This window comes from Pieris napi, chromosome 4 (assembly GCF_905475465.1).
Source record: "Pieris napi chromosome 4, ilPieNapi1.2, whole genome shotgun sequence".
Taxonomy (NCBI): Eukaryota; Metazoa; Arthropoda; class Insecta; order Lepidoptera; family Pieridae; genus Pieris; species Pieris napi.
This window is the reverse complement of record NC_062237.1, coordinates 10,218,984-10,245,324: the sequence shown is the minus strand read 5'-3', so window position 1 is coordinate 10,245,324 and position 26,341 is coordinate 10,218,984. Positions and strand designations below refer to the sequence as shown.

The 26,341-nt window shown below is 33.7% G+C and overlaps 1 protein-coding gene and 4 long non-coding RNA genes across 6 annotated transcripts; 1 reads left to right on the top strand and 4 right to left on the bottom strand.

The window, feature by feature from the left end:
• Positions 1-2,674: 2,674 nt before the first annotated feature.
• LOC125048535 lies at positions 2,675-4,015 on the bottom strand. Its single transcript, XR_007116838.1, has 3 exons — positions 3,910-4,015; positions 2,922-3,050; positions 2,675-2,794 (listed from the first exon to the last, which is right to left on the bottom strand). It is a non-coding gene; the product is annotated as an uncharacterized LOC125048535 (long non-coding RNA).
• A 1,260-nt stretch (positions 4,016-5,275) lies between these two features.
• LOC125049208 lies at positions 5,276-7,849 on the bottom strand. Of its 2 annotated transcripts, none has more exons than XR_007116966.1 (3): positions 7,547-7,849; positions 6,113-6,234; positions 5,276-5,422 (listed from the first exon to the last, which is right to left on the bottom strand). It is a non-coding gene; the product is annotated as an uncharacterized LOC125049208 (long non-coding RNA). The 2 variants fall into 2 exon arrangements; XR_007116967.1 differs by lacking the exon at positions 7,547-7,849 and adding an exon at positions 7,390-7,524.
• Positions 7,850-9,568: 1,719 nt separating this feature from the next.
• LOC125049074 lies at positions 9,569-11,781 on the bottom strand. Its single transcript, XM_047648159.1, has 3 exons — positions 11,643-11,781; positions 10,439-10,569; positions 9,569-10,031 (listed from the first exon to the last, which is right to left on the bottom strand). Exons 1-3 carry the CDS (start codon positions 11,681-11,683, stop codon positions 9,619-9,621), a joined length of 585 nt encoding a protein of 194 aa, XP_047504115.1. The 5' UTR covers positions 11,684-11,781; the 3' UTR covers positions 9,569-9,618.
• A 1,400-nt stretch (positions 11,782-13,181) lies between these two features.
• Positions 13,182-15,801, bottom strand: LOC125049000. The gene is made up of 3 exons (XR_007116923.1): positions 15,665-15,801; positions 14,456-14,592; positions 13,182-13,820 (listed from the first exon to the last, which is right to left on the bottom strand). It is a non-coding gene; the product is annotated as an uncharacterized LOC125049000 (long non-coding RNA).
• Positions 15,802-17,143: 1,342 nt separating this feature from the next.
• On the top strand, positions 17,144-19,166 carry LOC125049101. The gene is made up of 3 exons (XR_007116943.1): positions 17,144-17,279; positions 17,477-17,604; positions 18,985-19,166. It is a non-coding gene; the product is annotated as an uncharacterized LOC125049101 (long non-coding RNA).
• The last annotated feature ends 7,175 nt before the right edge of the window (positions 19,167-26,341 follow it).

Here is a 26,341-nt window from a genome sequence, read left to right as displayed (position 1 = left end):
CTTTTGTTTTACAGTATTAATCACAACCACATAGTTTTAATTAATTTAGTGAACCAGATCCAATTTAGGGTCTTTGTTAAATCTGCGTTAGTTAGGTAGACAGGTACCTACCGATTTAACGGTCAACGGTTGTAAATAAACCTTGCTCTTATTTTTATTATAATTATTATTTTTAGACAAATAGAAACATCACTAAGCACAAGCATAATCTTAGTATATATAAATTACTGGTCACATTGTTTGTCCGCTATGGACTCCTAAACTACGGAACCGATATCAATCAAATTTGCACACCGTGTGCAGTTGATCTAACTTAAAAGGTAGGATACATCTCAATTTATACCCGCAATATTATTTTATTGCAAAATATTTGTTTCTTATTTAATAGTCACCATTCTAACAGATGGCGCTGTGTTAAAAGTACCAACGTTTCATATAATTCTTTCAACGTTTCTATAATTTAATGGCATAACCACCATAAAGCATGGTGGTCCCCATGACTGGTGTTCTCCTACCGTTTCCCTTGAATAGTTTACCACTTTGTAACACAACAAAAACCTTAGCCACAGCAACGCTTGGCCGGTCTACTAGTACAATATATTTCTATCACTATGTACCCGTAGTTTAGCTTAGCTGAACCTATAGGTAATTATTTGTTTATATCCTTAGCTCAGTAATTGCAGAGGTTTGTTGCTTACTGTTTAAATGTAGGTACGACAATATTAAATATTGTAATACAAGCAAAACATTTATGAAATATGAAAACAATAAGCACAAGTGCTGTTCATATTTCCCGTCAACAATAAAATTACCTACATTCGTTCAGAAGTCAAGATGCAACTGTTTCTGCTATCAATAGCTAATGATTAAAACAACCGGGTCATAGTAAATTATAGGCAAAGTACTCTGGGAATGACGTCACTTGTTTAGTGCACCGTATCTTTCCCTTTTTTTTTTTTTTACTTATGTGTACTCACTTTTTTCCTCGTCGCCACATGTAATGTCCTGCTTCTTGGAGTGTTTTACGGCTCTCCAACACCACAACACTTGTACAAACGTCCTACACACAACCGCTCCGTTCGGGTGTCGGATTACGACTGCCAGTCTGACAAGTGACGTAGGCGCATGAGACAACCAAGCAACACTTTATTTAGTCAATACACTACACCTACCTCGAGGAGGAACTACAGCATGTCAAACAGGTGCTACACCGAAACTAGCTGCGCATCCCCCGGCTGCATCACAAAAACAAGACACAAACAGTTCCCCGCCAACCAGCCTACTTGCCATATGTAAAGGGAGTTACAGATAGAATTAGCCGGATCCTAAAACGAGCTTCTATTCATACAATCTTCAAGCCGCACAAGAAGATTCAGCAATTCCTAAGACCAATCAAAAGTAACACTCCATTGCAAGATGCAGGTATATACAAACTGGATTGCGACTGTGGCCTGTCTTACATAGGGCAAACTAAACGCAATATGTCCAGCAGACTCAAAGAACACATTGCAGACATAAGACATAGACGACACACAAAATCAGCAGTCTGTGAACACACACTAGATAGGCCTAATCACTACATACGCTTTGACCAACCGAAAGTACTTGCGAAAGAGAAAAGATTCTTCCCAAGATTGGTACGCGAAGCCATTGAAATAAAAAAACACCCCAATTTCAATAGAGAAGACGGCCTAAAATTGTCAAACACCTGGGATCCAATAATATCCAAATTAAAATCTCAAAAAGAAACACAATGCGCGAAAATAGAGGACTAAAAATGGCACACGGTCCATTTTTGCCAAAACCCTCCATCTTTTAGTCGATACCAACTCCGGGGAAATAAATACAGATAATGCAACTTTCTCTGCAGCTGTGATACTTCTTGACATTCAACATATTTTGTCTTCAGTCACCGTGACCACGCACGCTGTACAGCACGCGAAACGTCGGATAAATTTAAAATTATGTTAAATAGTTGTAAATTTATAATAATACATAACTTCAATCCGGTCAAAATAGTGTTTTATTAACATTCATTAATCATATTTATATTAAACTTATGTGCAATATTCTAAATAACATACAAAATTCCATCTTTATTTTTCTTCGAAACGCGTATCTGCAAAGATCATTACTGAAGATAATCCGTTCATCATATTTGTTGATGCCTTAGAACCTGTAATTGTTAAAAAAATTTAAAGAAAGAAAAAAGTTTACCGACTATATTTACTTAATTGATTTTTATATTATTACACGCAATTCAAATATTATTATTTATCTATTAAGAACCAGTTATGAAACGCGTTAATTTCACTTGCAAATTGATTGATACCTTAGCTTTATAGAAAATAGATTTAAATGTATGTACTTTGTCAATGCGCAAAGGTCAGCTAATTTAGAAAACTAACTACCGCTAGTTAGCTGTTCGTTATAACTAATAAACAATATCTTCCTGTAAAACCTAAAATCCCCAACATTATAACCAAAACTCCTCATACTCAATTGTTTATATATCTATGTTGCACTGCCATTTTACATTAAAAAAAATCCACGACGAAATATGTTTAGGTTACAGTTCTTGGTACATAGTACATTATTTTTTTTTGTAAATGAGCACGCAAATGGACGAATTAAAATATACAGACCTATATATAAGTTCTACGCCTTAAGTATGTACGTCACTATTATATCATCGCTGTGAGCAACTTTGCAGAACTTGTGGCTTCGAGACTGTCAACTGCTGCGAGACTTCGAGCTGTGCATCAATGTGCATTCTACGTAGGTATTTAATGTTCTAAATGGAAGGTAAACATCGTTAAGTGACCGGCCTTAGACCTAAAAATCCATGAGCTGTCTGGCACATATTTCTGATCACCTACTTGACTATTCAAAATGATCATTTGGTAGTAAGATCGCCTTACCTTCAACCTCAAGGAAGCTGGGGAACATGTTCCGCTTTAAAATAATTATATAAGAAAGTCCCAAGAATAACTGCCGCTACCAGTGGTATCATAAAGCAAAGGAGTTTGCTTAAATTTAAAAAACAATAGCTGTAAAAAAGTAGGTGATTAGTAACTCAAAATGTTAGCTTTTACACATAATATTAGAAATCCCAGACACAGTAACATAACTCCTCGTGGAGGCGTACTGCCTGTGGGCCGTGGTTAACTTCATGTAAGGTCCTCTGTCGATTTATACGTGACCGAATAGTTCATAGAAATAACGATATATGGGGACATTTATAGATATTTTATACAGTTTATCTAAATTATATTATAATTACATTCAGTCAAATTTATTTGAACAAGTAGTTTTAGCTGTTTCTACTTCTAGGTACAAGTGGGTTCTTCATATCACAACCTATATTCGTAAACCTTAGAATTAATACGGCGCATAAGAGACCTATTGTATTTTTACTCATGCTCTTCATTAGTAAATAATTGTTGTGACGATACAAATGGCAGTCAGATATAATTAAAATTTTGTAAATAATTTAAGATTATTATTATTATTATTACTAAGCCTTTATTGCTGACCAGTATAATATATAAATACTTGTTTAAGTTACAAAACCTAACTTAATCTACTACATCAGATGTGCTGGTTTTGGTGATTAGCGTGTCCTGTGATACTAAGGCCTCTACCAGCTGCTTCCATTCTTTTCTAATGATAGCTCTTCTTGTCCAAGTTGTGCCTCCTATTCTCTTTATATCGTCTGCCCATCTCGTTCTTTGTCTTCCTCTTTTCCTTTTTCCAGTTTAAGAAAGTTAGACCCAAACAATTTATCAAGGCGGCATTATCTATGTTTCAGGTTGTATACTTATTTTGAAAAAATACATAGGTTTTGCTATTCGTGTGTAGGTTTTGTTTGTGTATTTTTATCATATGGTATGCTAATGTAATACTTACCACATCTTAACACACAACTACAGTGGTTTATTTAACTTTATATAATTTATTCAATTTCACATTATATTCAGTACATTTTAAAACAATTCTTTCAATAAAAGATATAGGTATTTAATATATAATAGTTGTCATGACTTCATTAGACAATATGTCATTTCGTGGACAAACATTAGGATAAGAGAGAATAGAACTAAATAATAGGACACAATAAGAAAAGACAGGGTGCAGAAAACGATATAGACATCTTATGATGGTAATAACGTATAGGCCTAGGCCACAGATCTTATAAAAAACTATTAAATGAGTAAATGTTGTATATTTGGCCTTTTGGCCTGTTAGTAAGGGTGCATACAGACTATGTAACATATTATATAACTTGTGTTTTATAACACGTCCACATTATGTAACATTGTTATTCAACATTATAACATAAAACAATACTGTACACATTAGAATAACAATGCAATATAACAATGTTATATAACCATTGTCGTTCTTCACTGGAGAATCTCCAGTGCTATCCACAATGTCGACTGTTGTAATTTTAAATAACAAAAGAAAAACAAAAAAACGTAGATGCTGGGTTCATATCAATAACATAATAATATAACATTGTGGTACATATCAATAACATGTTATTATAACATTCAGTGTCCACATTATCTGAAACATGTTGTATAACATGTTATGTTATATAGTCTGTACGCACCTTAAGGCAATAACAATGAAAACAGACTGAGGCCATGACGCCGTGCAGCGCCAATGCTGACAACCAAAATATAATTATTACATTGCTACGAAAAAAATTTAGTGTCCTAAGAAATTAGTAAATAACCAATGGCACTACAACCTTTTAGATCTAGGCGTCAGATTTTTGTATCTGTTCGGTGATCATAGGCAAGTAGGTGATCAACCTTTTGTGCCTAACACACGCCTTTCACGCTATTGTTGGGTAGATCCAAAAAGTCAATGTCTTAGAAAATATGACGGCTTCCGCACGATGATTCCTTCACCGTACCAGCTGGTGTTAAATGCACACGTAGACAGAAAGTCCATTGGGGCACAGCTGGGATCGAACCTACGACCCCTGGGATGAGAGTTGAAGAAAAAGTAGTCTTAATGTTTAAATGCATGTATGCTGGCCGTCGTGTAGCTACCGAGCACGGCATGCCTTAGGGCTAAGACCCAAAAAGTCGACGGCATGTGTCAGACACAGGAGGCTGATCACCTACTTGATAAATAATCATGGAACAGTTACAGAAATCTGAGGCCCAGACCTAAAAAGGTTGTAGCGCCTCTGACTCATTTTATTTTATTTTAAAGGTAGAAAGATAAAATATACATTTTAAATAAAAACCACTTTGAGAACTGATTCACAAATATATTTATCAAATGCGATACATAATTAAATGTACAAATGCATTCACGATACCATTTCAAATATTCACTTGATAACTTGACGTCCATTCTTTTACAGCACCAATATTTTGGGTTTAAAATCATGACGAACTTTCTGAAAAAATTAAAACAAACATTTAAAAAAATTATACATTAATATTCATGAAATTATTGATTGATCCCTTTTAGCAAACTAACCGCACATTAACTACATTACCAGAAATAAACTCTTGTTCTATTGTTTAATTAAAGATAAAGATAGAATATTGAAATTAAAGAAAACATTTACTAGAATAATGTGTCAAAATATATAGATATATGTTGTTATTTCTTTGCACTTTTTTATCTTGTTTTCTTTTTTGTGAAAAGCGTTATGTATTATTGCACTAGTATATTTTCTCATGTAAGTGAATCCTGTAATGTTCTTAATGAGAAGTAAATATCTTAAACCGTAAATACATGTTTTATGTCCAGATAACAAGATCTTTATAAATCTGAACAAAAAAACGTAAAACTAATATGTAAAATGATCTTTTCCGACACTGTCAAGTCAGCTTACAGGTCCCTAGATAATGAACTATAGTGCTCGTAATTTTTTAATAGGCTATTTCATTGTCATTCAAATTCTCGTGAAATATGAATGTATATAAAGAAGCCTTGAGGTTGAGAGAGAGAGTGTATAGAGTTTAAATTATACTTTTGATTTTTGAAAAACGAAATTTTGGTTGTCATAGTTGGTTAATCACATTCAAGCAACGGGATGAAGAGGTACGTTGTGCACTGCTAGAATAAAGTTATTACGTACAAAAAACGTCTGCGGCGAATAATATAAGCACTACTAGCAGCCCGATAGCACAGGATACAACACAGATGAACGCTTGGGCCGCAACACTCACAGCACCATCACTTATGTAGACGTTACGCCAACTGAAATTGTTATATTTGTTTAAAATATTAATTCAATGGAAAGAATTTAGTTTTTTTCGATTTTCAAATTATATAGACTGTTTTGAATAGTATAACGCTGGCTATTGCCTGTTGACAAACAGAGAACTGGCGAAAATTTATTAGAATTCAAGTTTCCATCCAATGTGAACTGTATTCTTTCCATATAAACTACCCGATTTAAAGAAAAAAAAATTTCGATCCTCACTTTTTTCTATTTTATTTTACTTATGCTCTCAAAACCGTGCCTGTTAAAACGAGGACAATTTATCACTTATAATATATGTATCAAATAAGATATACAGGTGCGTCATAAAAAGAAAAAAGAATAGAACGAATCACGCGCAGCGCTAACCACACACATGCAACTTCCTCGCAATCTGCCCTGCGATTCTGTAACTCACACAGCGGTTTTCGCATCGGCGGTCGCTCTCATGATTTGGCATTCTGAAAAGGTGGGAGCTTGTAGTTTATTGTTTATCAGAATGCCAAATCATAAAATGACTGCTTCACGACTGATTTCAGAGCGACCGCCGCTGTGAAAACCGGTGTGTGAGTTCGAAAAGTGAGTTACAGAATCGCAGGGCAGGACACAAATACTGAAGGCACTTTTTATATCCAAGAAGTCGCAAGATTCAATCGTCCGCGAATATACAAAACACGATGTAAATTCATGAATACAACAAAGCAAAAGAAAAAATCATAATAATAATAATATTAAATAATTAAGAATGCAAGGTCCTAGGTCCAAGGCTGAAAATGCCCGATAAGTAATTTTTAAACACACTTTATTGTATACACGACACAATATGTTAACAGACAATGTGTCTAACTTTTTGCATCAAGTCTTATAACCCAATACCAGGACACATAAATTATAACAATAAAAAAATTCATTTGAGTGTTTGATCATCGATGTTTCTTCACCGTACTATTTAAGAAACAAGAAGAGTATCAGTGAACCACAGGCCACGCAAAAATGCATTTAATACTTTATCTATCAAGGGCTTTCTGAAGAGACAGATTACGTGAGCATTATCCAGCAGTTTATTATAAGCACATTCAGAAACATATTACAAATGACAATGTTTAATTATAAAGTAAAATTTTTAATAACATTAAAGGCTCGTTACATACCACATTACTTTAAAATGTACATTTTTATTGTGAGTTCATAATTTTTTACTTTATTTTCATTTTACGGCGGTTTGTATGACATGTCTCTATGTCATAGAGGAATGTTGACAAAAATAATGTTTTCATACAGATAAATATTTTCACAGAATTATATTACCTTTGTTAAGTTTGGCTGCGATGTAGTATTACGAACCTGAAAATTAAAGTTGGCTTTTTGCATTAAAGGAAATTTCAATAATTTATGTCACAATAAAAAATAAACAAGATTATAACGCGTTTCGTTATCACTATTTTGAATTAAAGTAATAAAACAGTCCTGGTAATTTGAGCCTAAATATTGAAAATTTATTACTCATTAACCCGGTAAATAGACTTACCAGATATCACAAAAAATATATATATATATATTATAATTACTGTTTTTTTATAAACGATAACGAAAATATCCATCCCCAATCTGTTACAGATTTTATACCTTGAAAATTAATAACCCAACATGAACCCGTAATATTTATTATTTAGGCCTACAACGCACTAGCGGCTGGCCGCGATGCGGTGTGCCGCTGCGGCCGCACATCGATTATTACATGAAACCGCACGATAACAACGCACTGACTTGCGGTCAACCGTCAACCGCTCCGGTTGATCTGGAGCTGCGCACCGGTTGAATGATGCGGCGCGCCGCGTCCCCTCCACGCACTCGGCGCGGTTAGCCGTCCTACCTATGTCATCACATATAATTATTTAACAAATGTAAAATATTATATAATTATCATGTGCAATATTTCAAGAAGCACTGACGAGTGACGATTGCGGCAGACCGCAATAGGACCGCAATAGGGACGGTTAGCCGGAATACGGCATGCCGCTACGGCGAACCGTATATACCGCGGCCTGCCGCAGCGGCACACCGCATAGCGGCCAGCCGCTAGTGCGTTGTAGGCCTTAGTCACTATTTTCTCATAAATATTTGATTATCAACGTAGAATTTACATATATATTTAGTACTTATGAAACGTACATGCCTCCAATAAACATTACGGGAATTCAGTTTGGAATAAGAGCAAATAATAGCAACTGTAACATAGCCTACAATACTTACAAAGCGCTTCAGCCAACAAGAACAGCCCAGCCGCAATCAAGACTAAAATTAAGAGACAGCAGAGCAGCTTACAGATGAGCTCGAAGCAACAGCGACAGCAGCACGCGCAGGGGTTTGGTATAGGGATGCAACATCCACCTCCGCCGCCACCGATTATTATGTTACGAAAACTGACATCGACATAAATTATTTCAGACCAAGAGGAACGTATTGGCACATGTCGTACAAATAATAATTAAATAATCACAATTATAAAGTTTCCTACCTATTTCTAATCGTACTGTATAGTTATTCAAATCAAATATCATTTATGTAAGGTACTTATGAACGTCAGTAAAAAAAATGTTTCTAAATTTACATTAAGAACTAGAAGTAGTTCTTAAACTAACGGTCGAGAAGAACTGGCAATAAACTATGGAGGGTAAACTTTTAACTCGCCAAGGTTTAATGCATAACATGCTCCTCACCACATGTTAAAGAACTTAATTATTGTCGAATCAATCTATTTATTAGTGTGTTTATTAATAAGATGTTATGTAATCAACTTAAAGTATTACTTACCACATAATTTACATAACTTTGGAAGAAGTTGGTCCCACTACCGGTGTTCACAGGAAAATCCATGGGAATTGATATATTTATGACTTTATAGATGTATCATCGTATCAGATATATCATATTTAATAGGAATTATTTTTGTCGAAAGGGTATGTTCACAATATATGAGCTAGTATTTCCGTTGTGTATTTCTTACATATTTTGATGGAAGAGAAATGTCAATGTTTCTGTCATTCTCAGATTATGATAGTATACCTAGACGTATTTGAAAACAGTCTTTAAAAAATTAATCACTTTATTTTAAGGCTTTATTGGTGAACTCAATAAAATATAAAAGCTTGTAAACCAAAAATCAATTGTTAGCACGTTAATAAGTTCTTGTTTACGTATTTTTCAACGGGCGGTAAAAACAAGAAAGAACAATTTATAAAATAGTTTGTATAGAACAAAGTTTGATAGAAGAAAAACTAAACCATTTTAATTATAAAATAGATTATATATTTAATAAATTATAATCTTTAAAAATAAAATATCATAAAACATATTCAAAAATATTCTTATAGAATACATTAAGTTACAACAACTTGTAACGAATAATTTCTATTTTCCGCTCTCCATTTCGATAGAAGAGAAATTAAATCCAAGTCAGACATTGGTATTACTATTTTTGAGTTCGGTACATCGGTTATATTATAATCCTTCTCTTTAGGCTTTTCTTCTGGTTGTATTAATTCATTACCTTGCCTTATTTCACTCATAAATTCGGCAAACGATTTATTTCTTAGTAATTTAAATTCATTTAATTTATCAGTTTGAGGTATTCTGGTATCATTTGAATTATAGTTCAACCTAACTGTACTATTCGTTTCTGATTCGGCTTTTATTGGATTGGATTCATTTGATTCTTTGTCATAGTTCTCGTCGTCATTGCTAGCTTGCCAATACGGTGAGGACTGATATTTGTATTCGTAACGTGCTGGAACTGAAAATAGTATAATATAAAGTCATTCTTCTTTCATTTATGATCAGTCAGTCTCCTAGTACCGTACAATAATGATGATTTGATAGAATGATATCTTTATCATCAGTGATGTTAGTGATTTATGAAATAGTATTTAATTAAAACCTGTTGTCTTTTACACAATTTGTTTTCATATCGATAATAAGATTTATTTAAGCTTCTAATAAGTTTAATTCTTTTTCCGGGATTGCATTATAGAACTAAGCATAACACTACACCTAAGCCAAAAAGATTGCCGAACAACGGTGGTCATGTTGAGGAAAATAACTAAAATCAGTCTCTAAAATATGTATGTTGAACCTTTTGTACGTGTTATAGCAATTTTGCAGGTTGCAGCAGGTAAAATGTCTATGAATTCTTAAACATACCATATCTGTGTTTGTTTTCGAAATCTATGAAGCAATAATTGTATCCCAGACCGATACCAAGTAATAACGTCATTGCTATAGTAAAAACTAAACAGGTCACAAGACTTGAGCAAGTGATGCAGACGAATATACTGAAAAATATGAGTTAAATCATTTGATATATTCTTTAAAAGTAAAGTAAAGTAAAAAATCATTTAATCATATAGGTAACATAATGTACACTTATGACTCCTCAGTAAAGAAATACATATTAATGCTTCTAATTTTACATTTACTGCCAGTTCTCAAATCAAGGGCGTAGAACGGAAGAGAAGAACTGGCAATAAACTGTCCGCCACTCTTTTTAAACATATATTAAAGATACACATATAATATATATCACTTAGTACGTGTTAACAGATTTCCTGCTAAATAGACTAAAGAAGTAGGAAAGGCCGTCGAAGAAAACTCTTCAAAAGATAATGCTGGGCAGAAAATGGTGGAGGCTGATTTCAGAGAAAGCGCTCTAAAGTGCTAGACGTAATATCAAGGTGCCTTCGAGCACTGTTAACTATAATCTCAATAGATGAAATATGAGTAAGAGTTTATATTGTTATACAGCTGCTTTTTAAGTCTATAATTCATAGTATACTAGCTGATCCGGCAAACGTCGTTTTGCCATGTTTATCCTTTATAATAAAAAATAGGGGTTTATCGCAGAGGGGTGAAAATAAGGGGTTGTATGTAATTTTTAATGCTGTATCATAAAAAAATTAAAAATATTTTTTTTATCTAAAATTAAAAAAAATTTTGGGTCGGACTACCCTTAAAATTTAGGGGGATAAAATATAGATGTTGTCCGATTCTCAGACATACCCAATATGCACACAAAATTTCATGAGAATCAGTCGAGCCGCTTCGGAGGAGTTTAACCACAAACACCGCGACACGAGAATTTCATATATTAGATTAAGCGAAAAATTCTAAGAGAAATAAAGTGGTGGGCAAAAATTACGACTGTGTACGCAAGACTTAAGCTTTGCCACAAACGTGTAAGGTACCTGAAGGTAAGTTATTGCTATTCGATCACACTTAGTAGACGTATTTATATATTATATACAATTATTTATTCCTGATCACTATTGTCCAACAATAATTATTATTAATTTAAGCTTCAAGCTGTTAACAGTTTTAAGGTTTTATATAGTAATAAAGTTAAACTTACTTCTCAGAAAAGTGCAGTAAATGTGAAATGATTGAACCCATTTCATTGATATGTAGTCCACTTTATTTTATGTATAGCTTTATCAAGTTGATTTAAAATTCAATGAGAAAGTACGTCAGTGTATTGATTAGCGAAATTGACATTTTACACACATTTTTTCATGTTAAGCATAGAATATATTTAAGAAAGGCGTCTATTGGAATTTGTTCTAGACAAGAATCTTGAAATATACATATATGAATGTAATACTTTGATGTCCCTTCCATCGTTATTTTTCTCTTTCATATAAATTGATGTTTACATAAACGATAAATATAAATACAAAATAGAATATACATCAATATACAAAATAGATAATATATTTAATGTAACTAAAAAATACTTAATAATATAAAAAACTGTGGTATCTTTTATCTTAAATAAACTACCTATGTTCTTGAATTCGCAAACTTATAAATGTTTTCAAACGCCTTAGAAAACCTGCTGATCTATATACAATCAAGATAGTGTATTCTGCATTATGACAATCGGTATTATCTTACTGCATATCGGTTTGGGGTGGAGCGGCATTGTCTTCAATGCTGAAAATTGAGCGCACCCAACGTGTCATTCTTAAGATATCATATAAGATACCTTTCCGCTACTCAACTTCAAAATTGTACAATGAAAGAAAACTTTTAACTGTGAGACAATTATACCTAATAGCAATATGCAGACTTTTTTGGAAACAAACACCCACCGCACCGCATGAAACAAAACGCAAACCCATATATAAGCAACCCAAAAATCGCATATTCTTCGCCCAACGCTTTTTCTCCTTCCGAGGCCCTTTCATCTTTAACCACATCATTAAAAACAAAATTATCACTAACATTTCAAAAATCACATTACATACACTTACTAAACATCTCAAACGATAACTTGTTAACCTGTCCTATTCTGATACTGAAAATATTCTTATTGTGCAAAAATAGTTTAAATATAAATGTGTAGAAATCATTAATATAATTTTTAAAATACTGTTTACTTGTCAAAAGGAAGAGACTGGCTGCCCACAACACAGGGAATCCTAGTGTGGGGGGCAGTGCACTTTACTTTATCTAAATATCTTGTATATTGTGTATAATAAAGTTTTTCTTTCTTTCTTTCTTTCTCATTAATGATGGCTTTGTTATTCTTCCTTTTTATAAATATATAGAATTTATTACTTATAATAAATTCTATATATTTATAAAAATGATGTTGTGTGTTTACTTATAAACATATGTTTTTATTTTGGTATAAATAGGTAGAAATTGTTAACTGTACTTTATGTTTATGTTTCAATGTGTATTCCTTTTTTGGCTTTTGTGTTTAATGTAATTGTTTGGATATTGTTTAATGAGTAGCTGTATGAATACTGATGAACAAATAAATAAATAAAATAAACGTTAATTATTTTGTATCTGACGTGAGTTATTTTAGCAAGCATCCCCGTCGCCCTTTTAAAATAATTATTTTAAAATAACTTTTTGTCTGAGGGAAATGTAAAAATCCATATAAAAAATAAAATTCAATCAACAAATTTATTAAATGAACGGCGTGTATTCCATAGAAATTTGAACAATCATTGCATTTGAATGAACACCACAATTCAATAAAATATGTGCGAAATCAAACAGCTCTTTGTACTAGTACTGTTTTGCCTACTTCGATAATGTAGATGTACATGAATACGTCAACCCGATATCAGATTGACAATACAAACACATACTCTATACATTGTATATTTCACTACACAAATGCCAATCGAATAGTGTTCGTGGATTTATTTACAAAATTTGCTAATCATTTTATTACGAAAAAGGATTAGTTGTAGTTCGTACGAGTTCAGTTTTTAATCTTATATCGTCATTATGATTACTGACTGGTACTCTTGCTTGTGTATTGACCTTCCCATTATTTCCAATATCTCCTATACAATTAATTGAAGAGTTACATTCTTTCGTGAACTTCTTATTTTATTCAGAAGTTGTGTAAAATCGATGCCCTCATTCAAGGGTACGGATATCTTCACGTTTTTCTTAATAGGTAGGTCGAAGGGCTGGAACGACTTTCTCGAATCTTTGCTCGATCTGTCGTCAGTCTCTGTATCATTTACAGGTATTACCATGAGGTCCTCAAAGGAATCAAATGCCTCTGAAAATAAGTATATTTGAGGCCATCAATTGGGGTATGGAGTTGGCACATCTGAGTCGGTTTCATGGATATTTCTAAAGGCAATTGAGTCCTGCTGTATCTTTATCTAAAACAATAATAGTTTCGCCGGGAACAGACGCTAAATACGTTCTACGACGCATCTTCAGACCATCAAAGGCCACAATCGTTCTTTTAAACTGTTCTTAATTATTAGAAAGAAAAGAGAGACATAATAACACTGGCGCTACAGCCTTCTTTGCCTGACACACGCCGTCCACTTTTTGGGTCTAAAGCATGCCGGTTTCCTCACGATGTGTTTCTTCAACGTATGAGCTAGTGTTAAATGCGCACATAAGTCAGTAAACTGGTACACAGCCGTGGTTCGAACGTATAACCTAAAATGGATGAGAATCGCACGCTGAAGCTACTATGGCCTCTACTGCCTCTACTCTGCTGTTTTTTACTATAAATGCTATGATGAAAATAGTAAGTAGCAAGCACAAAGCGTAGGACGACTATGAATAGCACAAAATAATAGCCAACTTAGCCTCCGTCAGCCTTATTACTGCGTGTTAAGGCACATTTTCAAATATATGTGCAGCTTAGAAGCTTTTGGTAGCCCACAGATTATATACCAGCGCTGGCACGCTGCCCAGAAGTGAAGTCAACGTAACAATAGTTGTAGCCAAGTCCGACGCCAACTCCCAGCATAAAAATCAATGTGGTGACGATACAAGACACAACAGCAGTCATAGCACAGCATGATGCTAGCCTGTAACAAAAATACAAACTAATCTGCAGCTGTTTTTCATCATCGGACGTCAAGGCAGAATACAAAATATAATTCGTTTCTTAAGGCAGTTTTTGCCGCGCACTACCACTTAGTGGAACCAGCTGCCCTTGAAGTATTTCCGAACCAATTCGACTTAGGGTTCTTCAATAGAAGAGGGTACCAATTCTTAAAAGACCGGCAACACACTCGCGAGCCCTGTGACATTGAGTGCCCATGCCACTAACATCAGGTGAGCCTCCTACCCCTGCTAATTGAAACTCGCGATGTAGTAATTGTAAACTAACGTAGAATCTTGCCGGGGTCAAATTTCGAATTGGCTCGAACAAAAATGTATGGTATATTAAAAGCCAATTTAAAAGCAACAGCAATTTTGACTCCGTCGTTGTCTGGAGAATGGAAGAAGCTTGGTACTTACTTAATTTCCAAATGCAAATGTCAAACTTGGATGTGTCATAAATTTCCTCTGAACATATGAATTCTATTTTTTTTTTTTTTTTTAAAGACAATTCACACCAATTGACCTAGTCCCATGCTAAGCTGGTGAAGCTTGTGTTATGGGTACTAGGCAACGGATATACATACATATTATAGATAGATAGACATATAAATACATATTTAAACACCCAAGACCTAAGCACAACACCAAATGCTTATCACATCGATGTCCGTCTCAGCCGGGGATCGAACCCGGGACCCATGGATTCGCAGTCAGGGGTACTAACCACTAGACCAATGAGTCGTCGAGGTTATATAAGCCAAGTGATCTATGGAATTTTACCACTCGTTACCTCATTAACAAAGCAACTTGACCTGACTGACCTTATGCTTTAAAATAAGGCACTCACCGTATAACATTACTCAGTAGGCAAAATTTCGTTAAGGAAAATATTCCAATAATGATGATCTGCTTGTAGAATCTTGCCTGCTATAAAAAGTTAATTAAAGCCCGTTTTGACTTTCAATGTGTGTCTAGAATGAATATGGGCAACGTCTCAAAATACGAAACGGGTTTGAAAATCAATAAAATAAACAACTTTAAAAATATGTTTACCTTTCAAATATATAAGATAAATTTCCTAGACAGCTTAATATTCCAGTACATCGGCAGGATATACACATTATATATAATAAAAAATATTAAAAAAATGTATAAAATAAATGGCAAATAAAAAAAATATTATCAATAGATAAAAACAAAGAGTAATAAAACAAAAGAGTTTTAAACTACAATTCTCTAATAATCTATGTAGGGGGTCAAAAAGTTTTCTCTGTATAGTAATTAGAATACTTCATCTTTGGAAAATCGGATCGTGCCCGCGGCTGTTCGGTGCTTTGTTGTTCCTTAATAAAATAAAATAATAGCCCCGGCGAACCAGGGCCCAATTGCTTACGAGGCCCCTTTTTTTATTCTTGTTTGGCTCCTTTACACAGGCCCCAGGTCGTATATGGACGATGTGAATATAGGGCAATGAATAAGCACACGTTCTACGGTTTGTTCGCCTGTCCGTACGTTTGCTTTGAGCATGCCTATTTAGGAGTATACTTTAAATCAAGTTTGCTTATTTCTGGAAAATGTGAACAGTTTGCAGAGCATGCTAATTTTAAGCAAGCTTATTAGCATGCTTTTTTCGAGCACGTCTGTCAGTACCTTTATTGCGGGCACATTGGACTTGTCTTAATTTTAAACCTATGCAGATAATGTGCGAAGGCTCTGTGCCCTGTAAAGTCTAGTATACTGATCTACGAAAATCAATACTGGACACAGGTATATATTTATTGTCTGTAAGTTATGTGTATTACTTTCGGTTTATATCGAACTAGCTGACCTGGCTAACTCCGTTCCGCCCTACAACCTTATAATATCGTTGTTACTTTAATTTAACTTATTTTAGGATTTCATTAATGTTAAGTATTACATTAATACAAAATTCTTTTTTTCAAATACAGAAATGTTTTATTGTTTGCCATTGCGAAAGAAGAATGGCAGTTTTACACATTAGGCATCTTCTCTCTAGCGTCAATATGGCGATACTGCATGTTAAGCACTTTCTGATATCCAACATCTTTTGATCAGGATCAAAGCATGGTTATGCATCTCCTCATTCACCTCAACATCTGAATTTCTTGAACTGACACGAATTCGACGTAAAAAGATGCGTAGTTTTGTCAACAGATGGCACCATATGGTTTTTGCATTCGTAAAATTAATTTATTTATTTATTGTAAATCGATAACTTATTCGATATTTTATTGCTTATTCTGCTATTCGGGACGGAAACAAATCCAACAAATCAAAAACCATGGCAATCGGTCCAGCCGTTCTCGAGTTATAAGTGTTGTAACAAACACGACTTTCTTTTATATATATAGATTAACAAAAGCTCGACGGAATTATTTTCTTGTAAATAAACTACTATTAATACTTGATAAAGTAATCACTTCATATTAAACAGCAGAATATTGAGGTGGGTGATTATTTAATCTAACTAACGTCTATGATCTTCCCCTTTCCTATACTCTATGGTCTGCCTATATATCATGACCATGTCACGACGTCAAAGTAATTTATTGAATTATTAACAATTTATTTCTTGTTACATAAATTATTTTACTATGTCGAATTACTTTCGTATTTCTGACACGGATCCGCCCGAATTTTTAAAAAAGTAAATATATTATTCATAGTAAAACAAGGCTTTGCTTTTGCTTTTTTTTAGTATTGGAAACAAGCACCGGCTAAATATCATTTTTATTATGTATAATTGTTGTTGTGGCTTTTTTTCCATCTTACTAAAGTCGCTTAAGAGACCGCTTTGGGCGATAAGGGTTTTTAATTTTGTGTTATAATCAAGTGATCTTCTAGGAAACCAAAATGGCTGATATGCCTAATCTGCACGGTCACCATCATAGTAATGATAGTGTCAGCAATCTCTGTTGGAGTCTTCATTGGCTATGCTTACTGCTATGTGGAACATCAGACCGGATTAACAGGTAAAAAAATGTATCACCTCCTAACATTTCTTTCGAGTACCTTTTGTTTGCGATTTAATATTCGGAAGTTGTTAGTAGATTTATTGAAGCATATAATCCAAATAGACCCTTGTCTATTCTTAGATAATTTCGTTGTTCTGATGAAAATCTTAATTTCAACTGAAAATGTATTATTTATTTATACAATGTAAAACGCCCACGCGGGCCCTTTCACTACCCACAGTATTTCATAATTAATAGAGCCAAGAAGTAGTTGGACATAAATTAGTTATGAATTCATAAGATTATGTACTCCTTACTTACTCCTTGATAATATAATCTACACTGTTAATGTTAGGGCTTTTTAGGTTAGACCATTAAAGACATGAGCAGATTTAGGGGATTATGGAAGTCATGACCCCCTCGTAAGATCTCGCTGTACCACAAATTTTTAATTTATGGTGTTACTTAAAACCTTTATAAGCATCTGTGAATAGTATAAAAGAGAGCATGTCTTTATGGCTTCACAATCATGCTCTTTGACATCTTTACTTCACCAAGGCCTATATAAATCACTGTTTCCAAAGACTTAGACGAAAACCATAGACCACTACTTGGTACGATCCTGACAGATAGCGTTTAAAAGTAATTGAATTTTTGTTCAGAGACATAATTGCTGAAATATTCTTAGCAGGCGTTTCGTATTTTTTATAATACAAATTGTCCGGTCGAAATAATACAATTTTGTTGTCAACTACTGTTTATCTATAGTTATAAAGGCATGTTTGTCTACATCTAAACCATGTTTTTATATGAATTACAATCAAATTATTATTCTTTAAAATTAATAGATGCCCTTTCATAACGTGTTTCGTCGGAATGTTTCTTTCATTTAAACGGGTTTTCTAAAAAGTTTATTGTAACAAATTGTTGACCTTGAATTTTATCAACGCTTTCCGGATCTTATATCCAAGTGGAGATTTTTTCATAATGATTTACTATGTTTAACCGTCATAGTTTTAAGCTATATTAACAACAGTCCTTGCCGACTATTGTCGGCATAATTAAACATGAATTGAATCAATTAGCTTGCTTAAGTCAGAATTTGATGGTCATTAAAAGTTCAAAGATAACCGAATTCAATTTGGTTTCACATTTCAAAGTTCCTCTTGGATCATTTTGCAACAGAGAGTCGTACTAACCTTGTGTGCGCTTAATTATTTAAATAAAACCTTTTTGACTTTACTCGACGTTTCCAGACTTAAGCACATAGGTAGGTCATTTTTGATAGTTTAAACGCATCGCTATTTTTTATAACCATTTATAAAAGTTTTTTTGTGTATGTATGAGAAACTTTCATTAAAAGCCCAGAATCTTTTTTGAAATATTAATTTGTTTCAGAGAACATTACACAGCCGAACGAAATTGAAATAATACAGAACTTACAAAAGGATCCAGAAGCTTCAAAAAGAACAATAAACGATGCAATCAAAAGCTTTCTATCTTCGAGGATAAAAAAAATTAGCAATTTCCTATGGAGTGATGGCAATAAGCCGATCAAGATTAAACTTTGATCTTTGTTCAAGAACAATAAACAATTTCAAAATATTGTTTGCGTTTTTATAACAAACGATAACCTGGCGTATATGATATGGATACCCAAGTTATACCCGGTTTTTCCAGAATGTTTTCAGGTGCCGTTTTCATTGAAATATTCTCCTTCACCGTTCAAGTACAAAAGTCAGTTGACAGGGTTTGAACTCACGATATCAGAATTGACAGCTTAACTACTGGTCTAACACAGTACCGGTCTTCCCATTTATTTAAACAAGTTATTTACAAAATATTTTCAAGATTATTTTGTAATGGCAATAGTAATCTACTAAAAGCAGTCAAAATCTCAAACTCAAACTCAAAATAGCTTTATTCATATAGGTAAACAAGTACCTGCCATGATTGTCGTTATGTCACAGGGATAATAATTTTATAACATCAAAGACAAATGAGTTCAAAACCCTTAATACTAGGGGTTTATTTGATTTGCAAATGTTGCTAGATCGAGGTTTTGTGACACCTGTTCGGTCTATCGTGTTGGGCTGCATCCTCTTTCCCTCCATTTTTCCGGGTATTATATAGTATGTTTAGTGAGTTGCTTAAATTCAATTAAACTATAATCAGCTCTTAGTAACAGCAGTGCTACACGATAAATACCTATTTAAAATAATTTAATTCTCATTAATTGGATGGAATTAGAATTGGTTGGCGTCTAACAAGGCCCATTTAGATCTCAATATCCGTAGTCTCAAACTAATTCGCACATCAACTTAATTTTGAATTTGGAATCACATAAATTGCGTGGTAAGCAGGCTTTGTGTTATGGGACCAATAATTAAAGGACGTGGCTCCATAACTCACTAATAAGACTGGGTCTTGTTAATGCAAATTCGTTTGCTTTCTAACCAATCAATCTAAATGGTTTTCGCCGGGAATTGAACCGCTCCTCCCGCTACTCCTCTTCCGATCAGTTATGATAACTACTAATGCACAGAGACTATAAGCAAGCAGTTTACTTAATAAAATGTACACTAGTGTAGTATGGCCGTAATAATTATTTAAGGAAGCTTGTGATAATAGTTTATTTAATTACATATATATGAACTAGCCTGTTCACTGTTCAGCTTCGCATGCCTGGATATTTTATAATAATTTGGAAATAAAAATATCCTAGAAAAGGGAAAATTTAGCATTCCAATTTAGTGTTATAATTTATGATTATTACACTAATTTATTATTATTATTTATTAATCGTTATTAGTTCTAAACAGAAAAATACAATCCTTTCCTCATAAAATTAAGCACAATCTCGTATGACATTTACGTCAAATAATTTCGTTATAAATTATAATTGAAAATACAAAATACCTAATTTATCTTAAAATATGATTCACCTAGATACAGTATTTGGGTTTTGTAAAGCGGGATTTCCTATCGCTTCACTAAACATCTGACGAGTTCTACCAGCATGAGGTAAGCTAATGTATGACGTATTACTGATAATTTGTTTTCATGGCCAAATCGTCAAACAGAATTTTATAACATGCGTGTAACTACCAGCATTATAAAATATTATATAATAGGTCATTGACTTCAGCCCTTCCCATCACTAAGGTCCGAAACCTGGCTTAGGGAGCGTTCAAGTATTACGTAACGTATTTTGGGAGGGATTAAATTACGCGTTATTTTAATATTTTTTTGGACTTACACCACATAATAGTAACTAACGAAACGTTTTACTATACTTGGGTATAGTAAACTACAGTACTGTACTTGGGTACTGAAAAACGTTACGACGAGTTACATGGGGGGGGGGGGGTCAATAATCTCCAAAAATTGCGTTACGTAATACTTGAACGCTCCCTTAGCACCAACCTTCGCTCGTACGGTGAAGTAAAACATCGTGATAGTTAGACTTGCCTATTAGACAAACACAAGTAGTGAAATCTGAGTATCAGACCTTGGTTGTAGCTGTATTGGTTTTTTGACACGCTGGCATTTTCGTAATTTCAAAGAGAAAAAAAATAATTAATCTTACAATATCTGTCAAATATAATTGATTATTTATCTATATTAGGTATGTATATCTTCTCCAGAAATGCCTAGATAATAACCTATTAAGCTGATTCTGATAAAACTTAGGCTGATAAACTGAATATTACTTTAGTTTCCGATAACTTTATGGGCAAATATACTTACAAAATTTTGTTTTATAACAGAGATTAATAAAATTTTACAGAAAATACCTCTAAATGTAATATTTGGTCAATTTTAATACGATTTACGATTTTTCAAAGTCAAATCGTAAACCGAATCGAATCGAAAACCAAATCAAATTTCGTAGTTAACTGATTCACGATTCGCCCCGTTGCCTATACACAGTCATATGTTGTAGAAACTGCGGTGACACTTAAATTATAAAGCCATAACTATAGAAAGTCTACCGAATAGGTATCTATTTATAAAAAGTCTATCCATAAATCGAAGAGTCTGTGCGGAATAAGAACCGCCGAGGTGATAGGAGTGCTTTCTTGTTATGTTGGCAACACTGATCGTCAAAACATTTCGACAGTAATTTTATTTATTTAGTAATAAGGAAACGTGACTGACAGACAAATACAAGATATGTAAAAAATATTTACACAAGCTATAATTACAGAAGTTTCCTTAAATGTTTCACAGATTAGTTTTTTATAGAAGTGTGAGTAACACAACTAAAAATAAAAACAAAACAATAGTGGGCACAAATAGTAAACGCAGCGATTTATAATACATAGACAAAATAAAAGTTACTAGACTAACTGGTGAGCAGTGTTGGCCTATTGGTTTTAACGTGCTACTCTCATCCCTGGGTACGAACCCCAGCTAAGCACCAATGTACTTTTTATGTTCGCTTTAAGCACTCGAAAACCGGCATGTCTACTACCCATACAGGCATACAAGTCTACGGCGAGTGTCAGGCGCAGAAAGCTGATCACCTTATCTATTTATACTTCATTGCCATAATACACATAATTATACATATAAAAAAAAACAAAAAGTAAGTAGGAAACAAAGTTATTAGGCAACGGGCGGCCTTATCGCTAACAATCGATTTTTTCCAGGCAACCCTAACTTAACTTGTCTGTTGAGAAAAATTATACAAAAGTCTGAAGCCCAGACCTAGAAGGTTGTAACGCCACTGTTTTCTTTTTATATAATTTTTCTTTTTTATAGTTTACGAAAGTAGTTAAATTTTCATTTAATCATCATTTATGTAAAAAAGTAACAAAAATATCCAATAAAAAAGTTAAATTTACGATATTAGTTTCGTGATTAGTCCAACAAAGGATGAAAACATACGGGATTTACGGTTTAACTCAAACAATGTTGCCATATTTGCACAAGCTACAAAGAGTGAAATGTTTTTATGAGGGCAACATTCGCAAGCTTATTAAAGATGCATACGTTTTAATTTAACAGTAAAATTTATATGTACAAAAGGAATTATATACAGCTAAATCGTTTGTTTATTAAATCGCGATAATCCTAGGAACCTTAGGTTTGAATATTTATTTTGGAGTTCATTTATCGAGGCTTCGCTGCGACCGAATCGAAGGGGTGAAGTCGGACTTTACTAGTATAGTCGTATTTTTAATTAGACGAAGCCAACTGACAGTAGCTAATGTCACTTTGTAAAATAATGTTGCCATATTTAAAGTAATAGTCATGCATTCAGTTCTTGTTCAATCAGATGAATGAACAATGAGTGTGAATAGTTAATCATTTCAATCAATAAAAGAATATTATTTCTATTTCAAAATTGTATAAAAGTGCTCTGATATAAGTAAGGTACAAGTACTATGTAACTACAATCAGTTTTTTGACGTCTTATTACAAAGCGCGGCGCGGCGACTAGTGCCATCACCGATCATTAATTCAGGGGTTTTTACTTTGTCACAACACTATTTTTATTAACGCGAAACTCGAAACGTTGAAATCAAGGGAATTAACAAAATCAAGATAATACTTGTAGCCTCAGTTCGCTTTAAGGTTGTTAATCAAATAATTGAAATAATTATTATTTGTATATAAATAATGTTTTATTGTATTTCATTATCTCATCGTAACAATCTTAAAACTTGAACCTTAATAACAATAAAGGATTGAATTCCGTCAAATTATTATACCAATTGTCCAAGATTGTAACGCGAAAGGGAGATATTTTATAATAAAATTAATTAATAATATTTTACGAACATTTAATTCGACTATTTACTAATAAATGATGACTAAGGATATTTAGAATAGGGAAGTATTAGATCATGTCTTTATAATTGAACTGTCTCGACATCAATTGACTTTGACAAGCGAAAGGACGTTAACATGTTCAACTGTGGCATTTATTACGACTGTTAACATTATTCAAATCTATTGATATTACAGTAAGAGCGCAGTGCTGTCCTAATTGCTTGAACCTCAAACCTGAGTTCATGCATTCAAATTACGGCTGGGCGCTAGACTCTTATTCAATATACACTCGCTGAAGAAAACATTGTGTGTAAACCCTTAGACTCAAAAACGACAGCAAAATAGAAATACGTTTATTCAGTTAAGATGCGTTTTAGCGCATGCTTATGAATGTCAAAAACGTTTACAAAATCCGTCGAAGAGCAAGACTACGCCATCCGTTCGAAAACTACCAAGAGGGCAGAGGCTACTCAGAATCGACGGCGTGTGTTATGCCGGCCATACACACTACGGTCTACCGGAGAGGTCCACCTGCGCAGGTATGCCGCAATGTGTGTGGGAATAGACCTGTGCAGGTTTTTGAACCTGCGCAGGCGACCGGCGCAAGATCGAAAATCGATTCTTTCTAGTGACACCGTACGGTGTACCTGTGCGTGTGTGCATGTACTCCGGTCGCCTGCACAGGTTGTTAAGATAGTAATCGGTTAAATAGTAATAATAATAGTTCAAATTTCAATTAATTTAATAAATTAACATGACTATATGTTTTCCTTTTCAATAACCAATGCTTACACCACTTTCTTCGCTTGTTTTTCGTATCATTTTTCTTCAAAATTAAAGCAAGACCTAGCAACGCCAGCGTGTCATCGTCCTCATTCGATGCCATCGCAAAGAAAAACTGAAGACCGCTCCGATACACCGGAACGTCCCCATACACGCTACCATTGTTCGGTTGACCTGCGCAGGCATACCTGCACAGATTACCCCTCCGGTAGACCGTAGTGTGTATGGCCGGCATAAGGCATACAACGCTGATCACCTACTTGGCAATAAGAAAAAACAAATGATCGCAAAACAGATACCAGAGATGTGTGGCTAAGACTAAGACATATAGCGCCAATAGTTTCTTTTAGTAATATGAAATCCATTTAGTTGAGACGGCAACTGATTTGTAGGCAAATGACAATAATGGAAGGTAGGAAGAAATAGAAATATTTACAATATAATATAGAATAATAACCAAACAGTAAAAAAAGTTAAGTCACTGTTACTAGTAAAGGGTTTTAAACCAGGCGCATTAGAAGAAGATTTAGACGATCTCAGTGGTGAGAATATGAAACGAAAAATGCAAACATATGTATCCTGACGTATCATATCAAAGCGTATACTAGGGATGCTGGGTAGGTACTAATCACAATCGAACGAACAATCGTTTCTTCTTTAATTTTAATTGTCAAGCTCTGGGGGCCTACCATGAACTCTTATTGCGAGCCTATTGACAACCTAAAACTGAGATGCATCGCTAATTCATATCATGACATCGAAAAAACGAGACAGTTTAGGTTCCCACGTGACTCAAATAATAATAATTTAGTTAGCGGTTATCAGATTTCGTTCGTTCAATTTGTATGAAAATCCGTACCATGACCGCTCGGCTGAACCGATATTTGACAGTTGCGCCTTCCAACTATGACAGAATAAGCGATTCTAAAAAAGTTACTTTTTGTTCAAATTTTTTGTATTGAAATGTCCAAATAAAAGTTAAGAACCTATAAAATTCAGTATGAATCTACTATATCTGTTTCGGATAATTTGGGGTATTTTGAGTTTAGAAAGTGTGATTATAAATTAATTATTAAAATATCGACGGAGATGAGAAACAAGACGGCAATGTCCTTCTACCGACTTCGTAGATATCGAGTTTATAAATTGGTATAGATTAACGACTTTGATTCGTTGAAGATTTTAGTGTACCTACAAATAATTGCACAAACTGTTCAATAATATTCAATTAATTATTTAGGCATGTCTAACACAAACATAATTCCCCAATATATCATATTTTATAATAAATAAGCATGCCATATCAGTAGTAGATATTTATTATAATTAAATTTTTCCTCATTATGTTCATGAATTGTATGATTATCCTCTGCTTTTTGTTGTTTAAAAAAACATAGGTATTTTTCAAATTTATAATATTGTATAAATAACTAGCAGACTTGGCCAAGCGTTGCTGTGGCTAAGGTTTTTGTCATATTACATAGTAGCAAACTATTCAAGGGAAACGGTAGGAGAACATCAGTCATGGGGACTACTGTATCACTAGGGACAATAATTGTAGCTTATGTGAAACGTTGGTACTTTCAACACAGCGCCATCTGTTAGAATTGTGACTATCAAAATATAATCAACAAATATTTTGCATATTGCGCGTATAAATTGAGATGTAAGCTATCCTATCTTTTAAGTTGGATCAAACTACACACGGTGTGCAAATTTGATTGATATCGGTTCGGTAGTTTAGGAGTCCATAGCGGACAAACAACGTGACACGTAATTTATATATATTAAGATAAGCCGTTTGAAAATATTAAAATATCAGTATTTATTTAGTTAGGATCAAGATAGAAAAAGGTGTCTTCAGGCAATGTTCAATTGGATATAAATGACCACGTGATTGGGCCGCCGGTACCATCATTTTTCTTTTTTTTATTACGTAATAAGACCCCTGAAGAACGACCATACAGGTACAAATGACCCAATATTTTGTTTCACTATCTCCCGGTCTATCTACCAAAAACCTTCGAAGGCGTATTCGGATCTGGTCCAGTGCTGTTTCCTGTAGTTCTGGGGTCTACTGTTGTAAAGATTCGATTGTGAAGTCTAAGAGTCAAAGTACCATTGCGAAAATAACGATAATAATATTACATAACACAGCACGTTTTTTTTTTTTTTTTTTTTTTTTTTTTTT

Excerpts from the sequence above, each read along its gene's own strand:
- LOC125049074 (XM_047648159.1), bottom strand. The coding sequence starts at position 11,683 with ATGGGTTCAATCATTTCACATTTACTGCACTTTTCTGAGAA. Across the intron at positions 10,570-11,642 it reads TTACTGCACTTTTCTGAGAA|TATATTCGTCTGCATCACTT; the intron begins GTAAGTTTAACT and ends CATATTTTTCAG. Across the intron at positions 10,032-10,438 it reads CGAAAACAAACACAGATATG|TTCCAGCACGTTACGAATAC; the intron begins GTATGTTTAAGA and ends TACTATTTTCAG.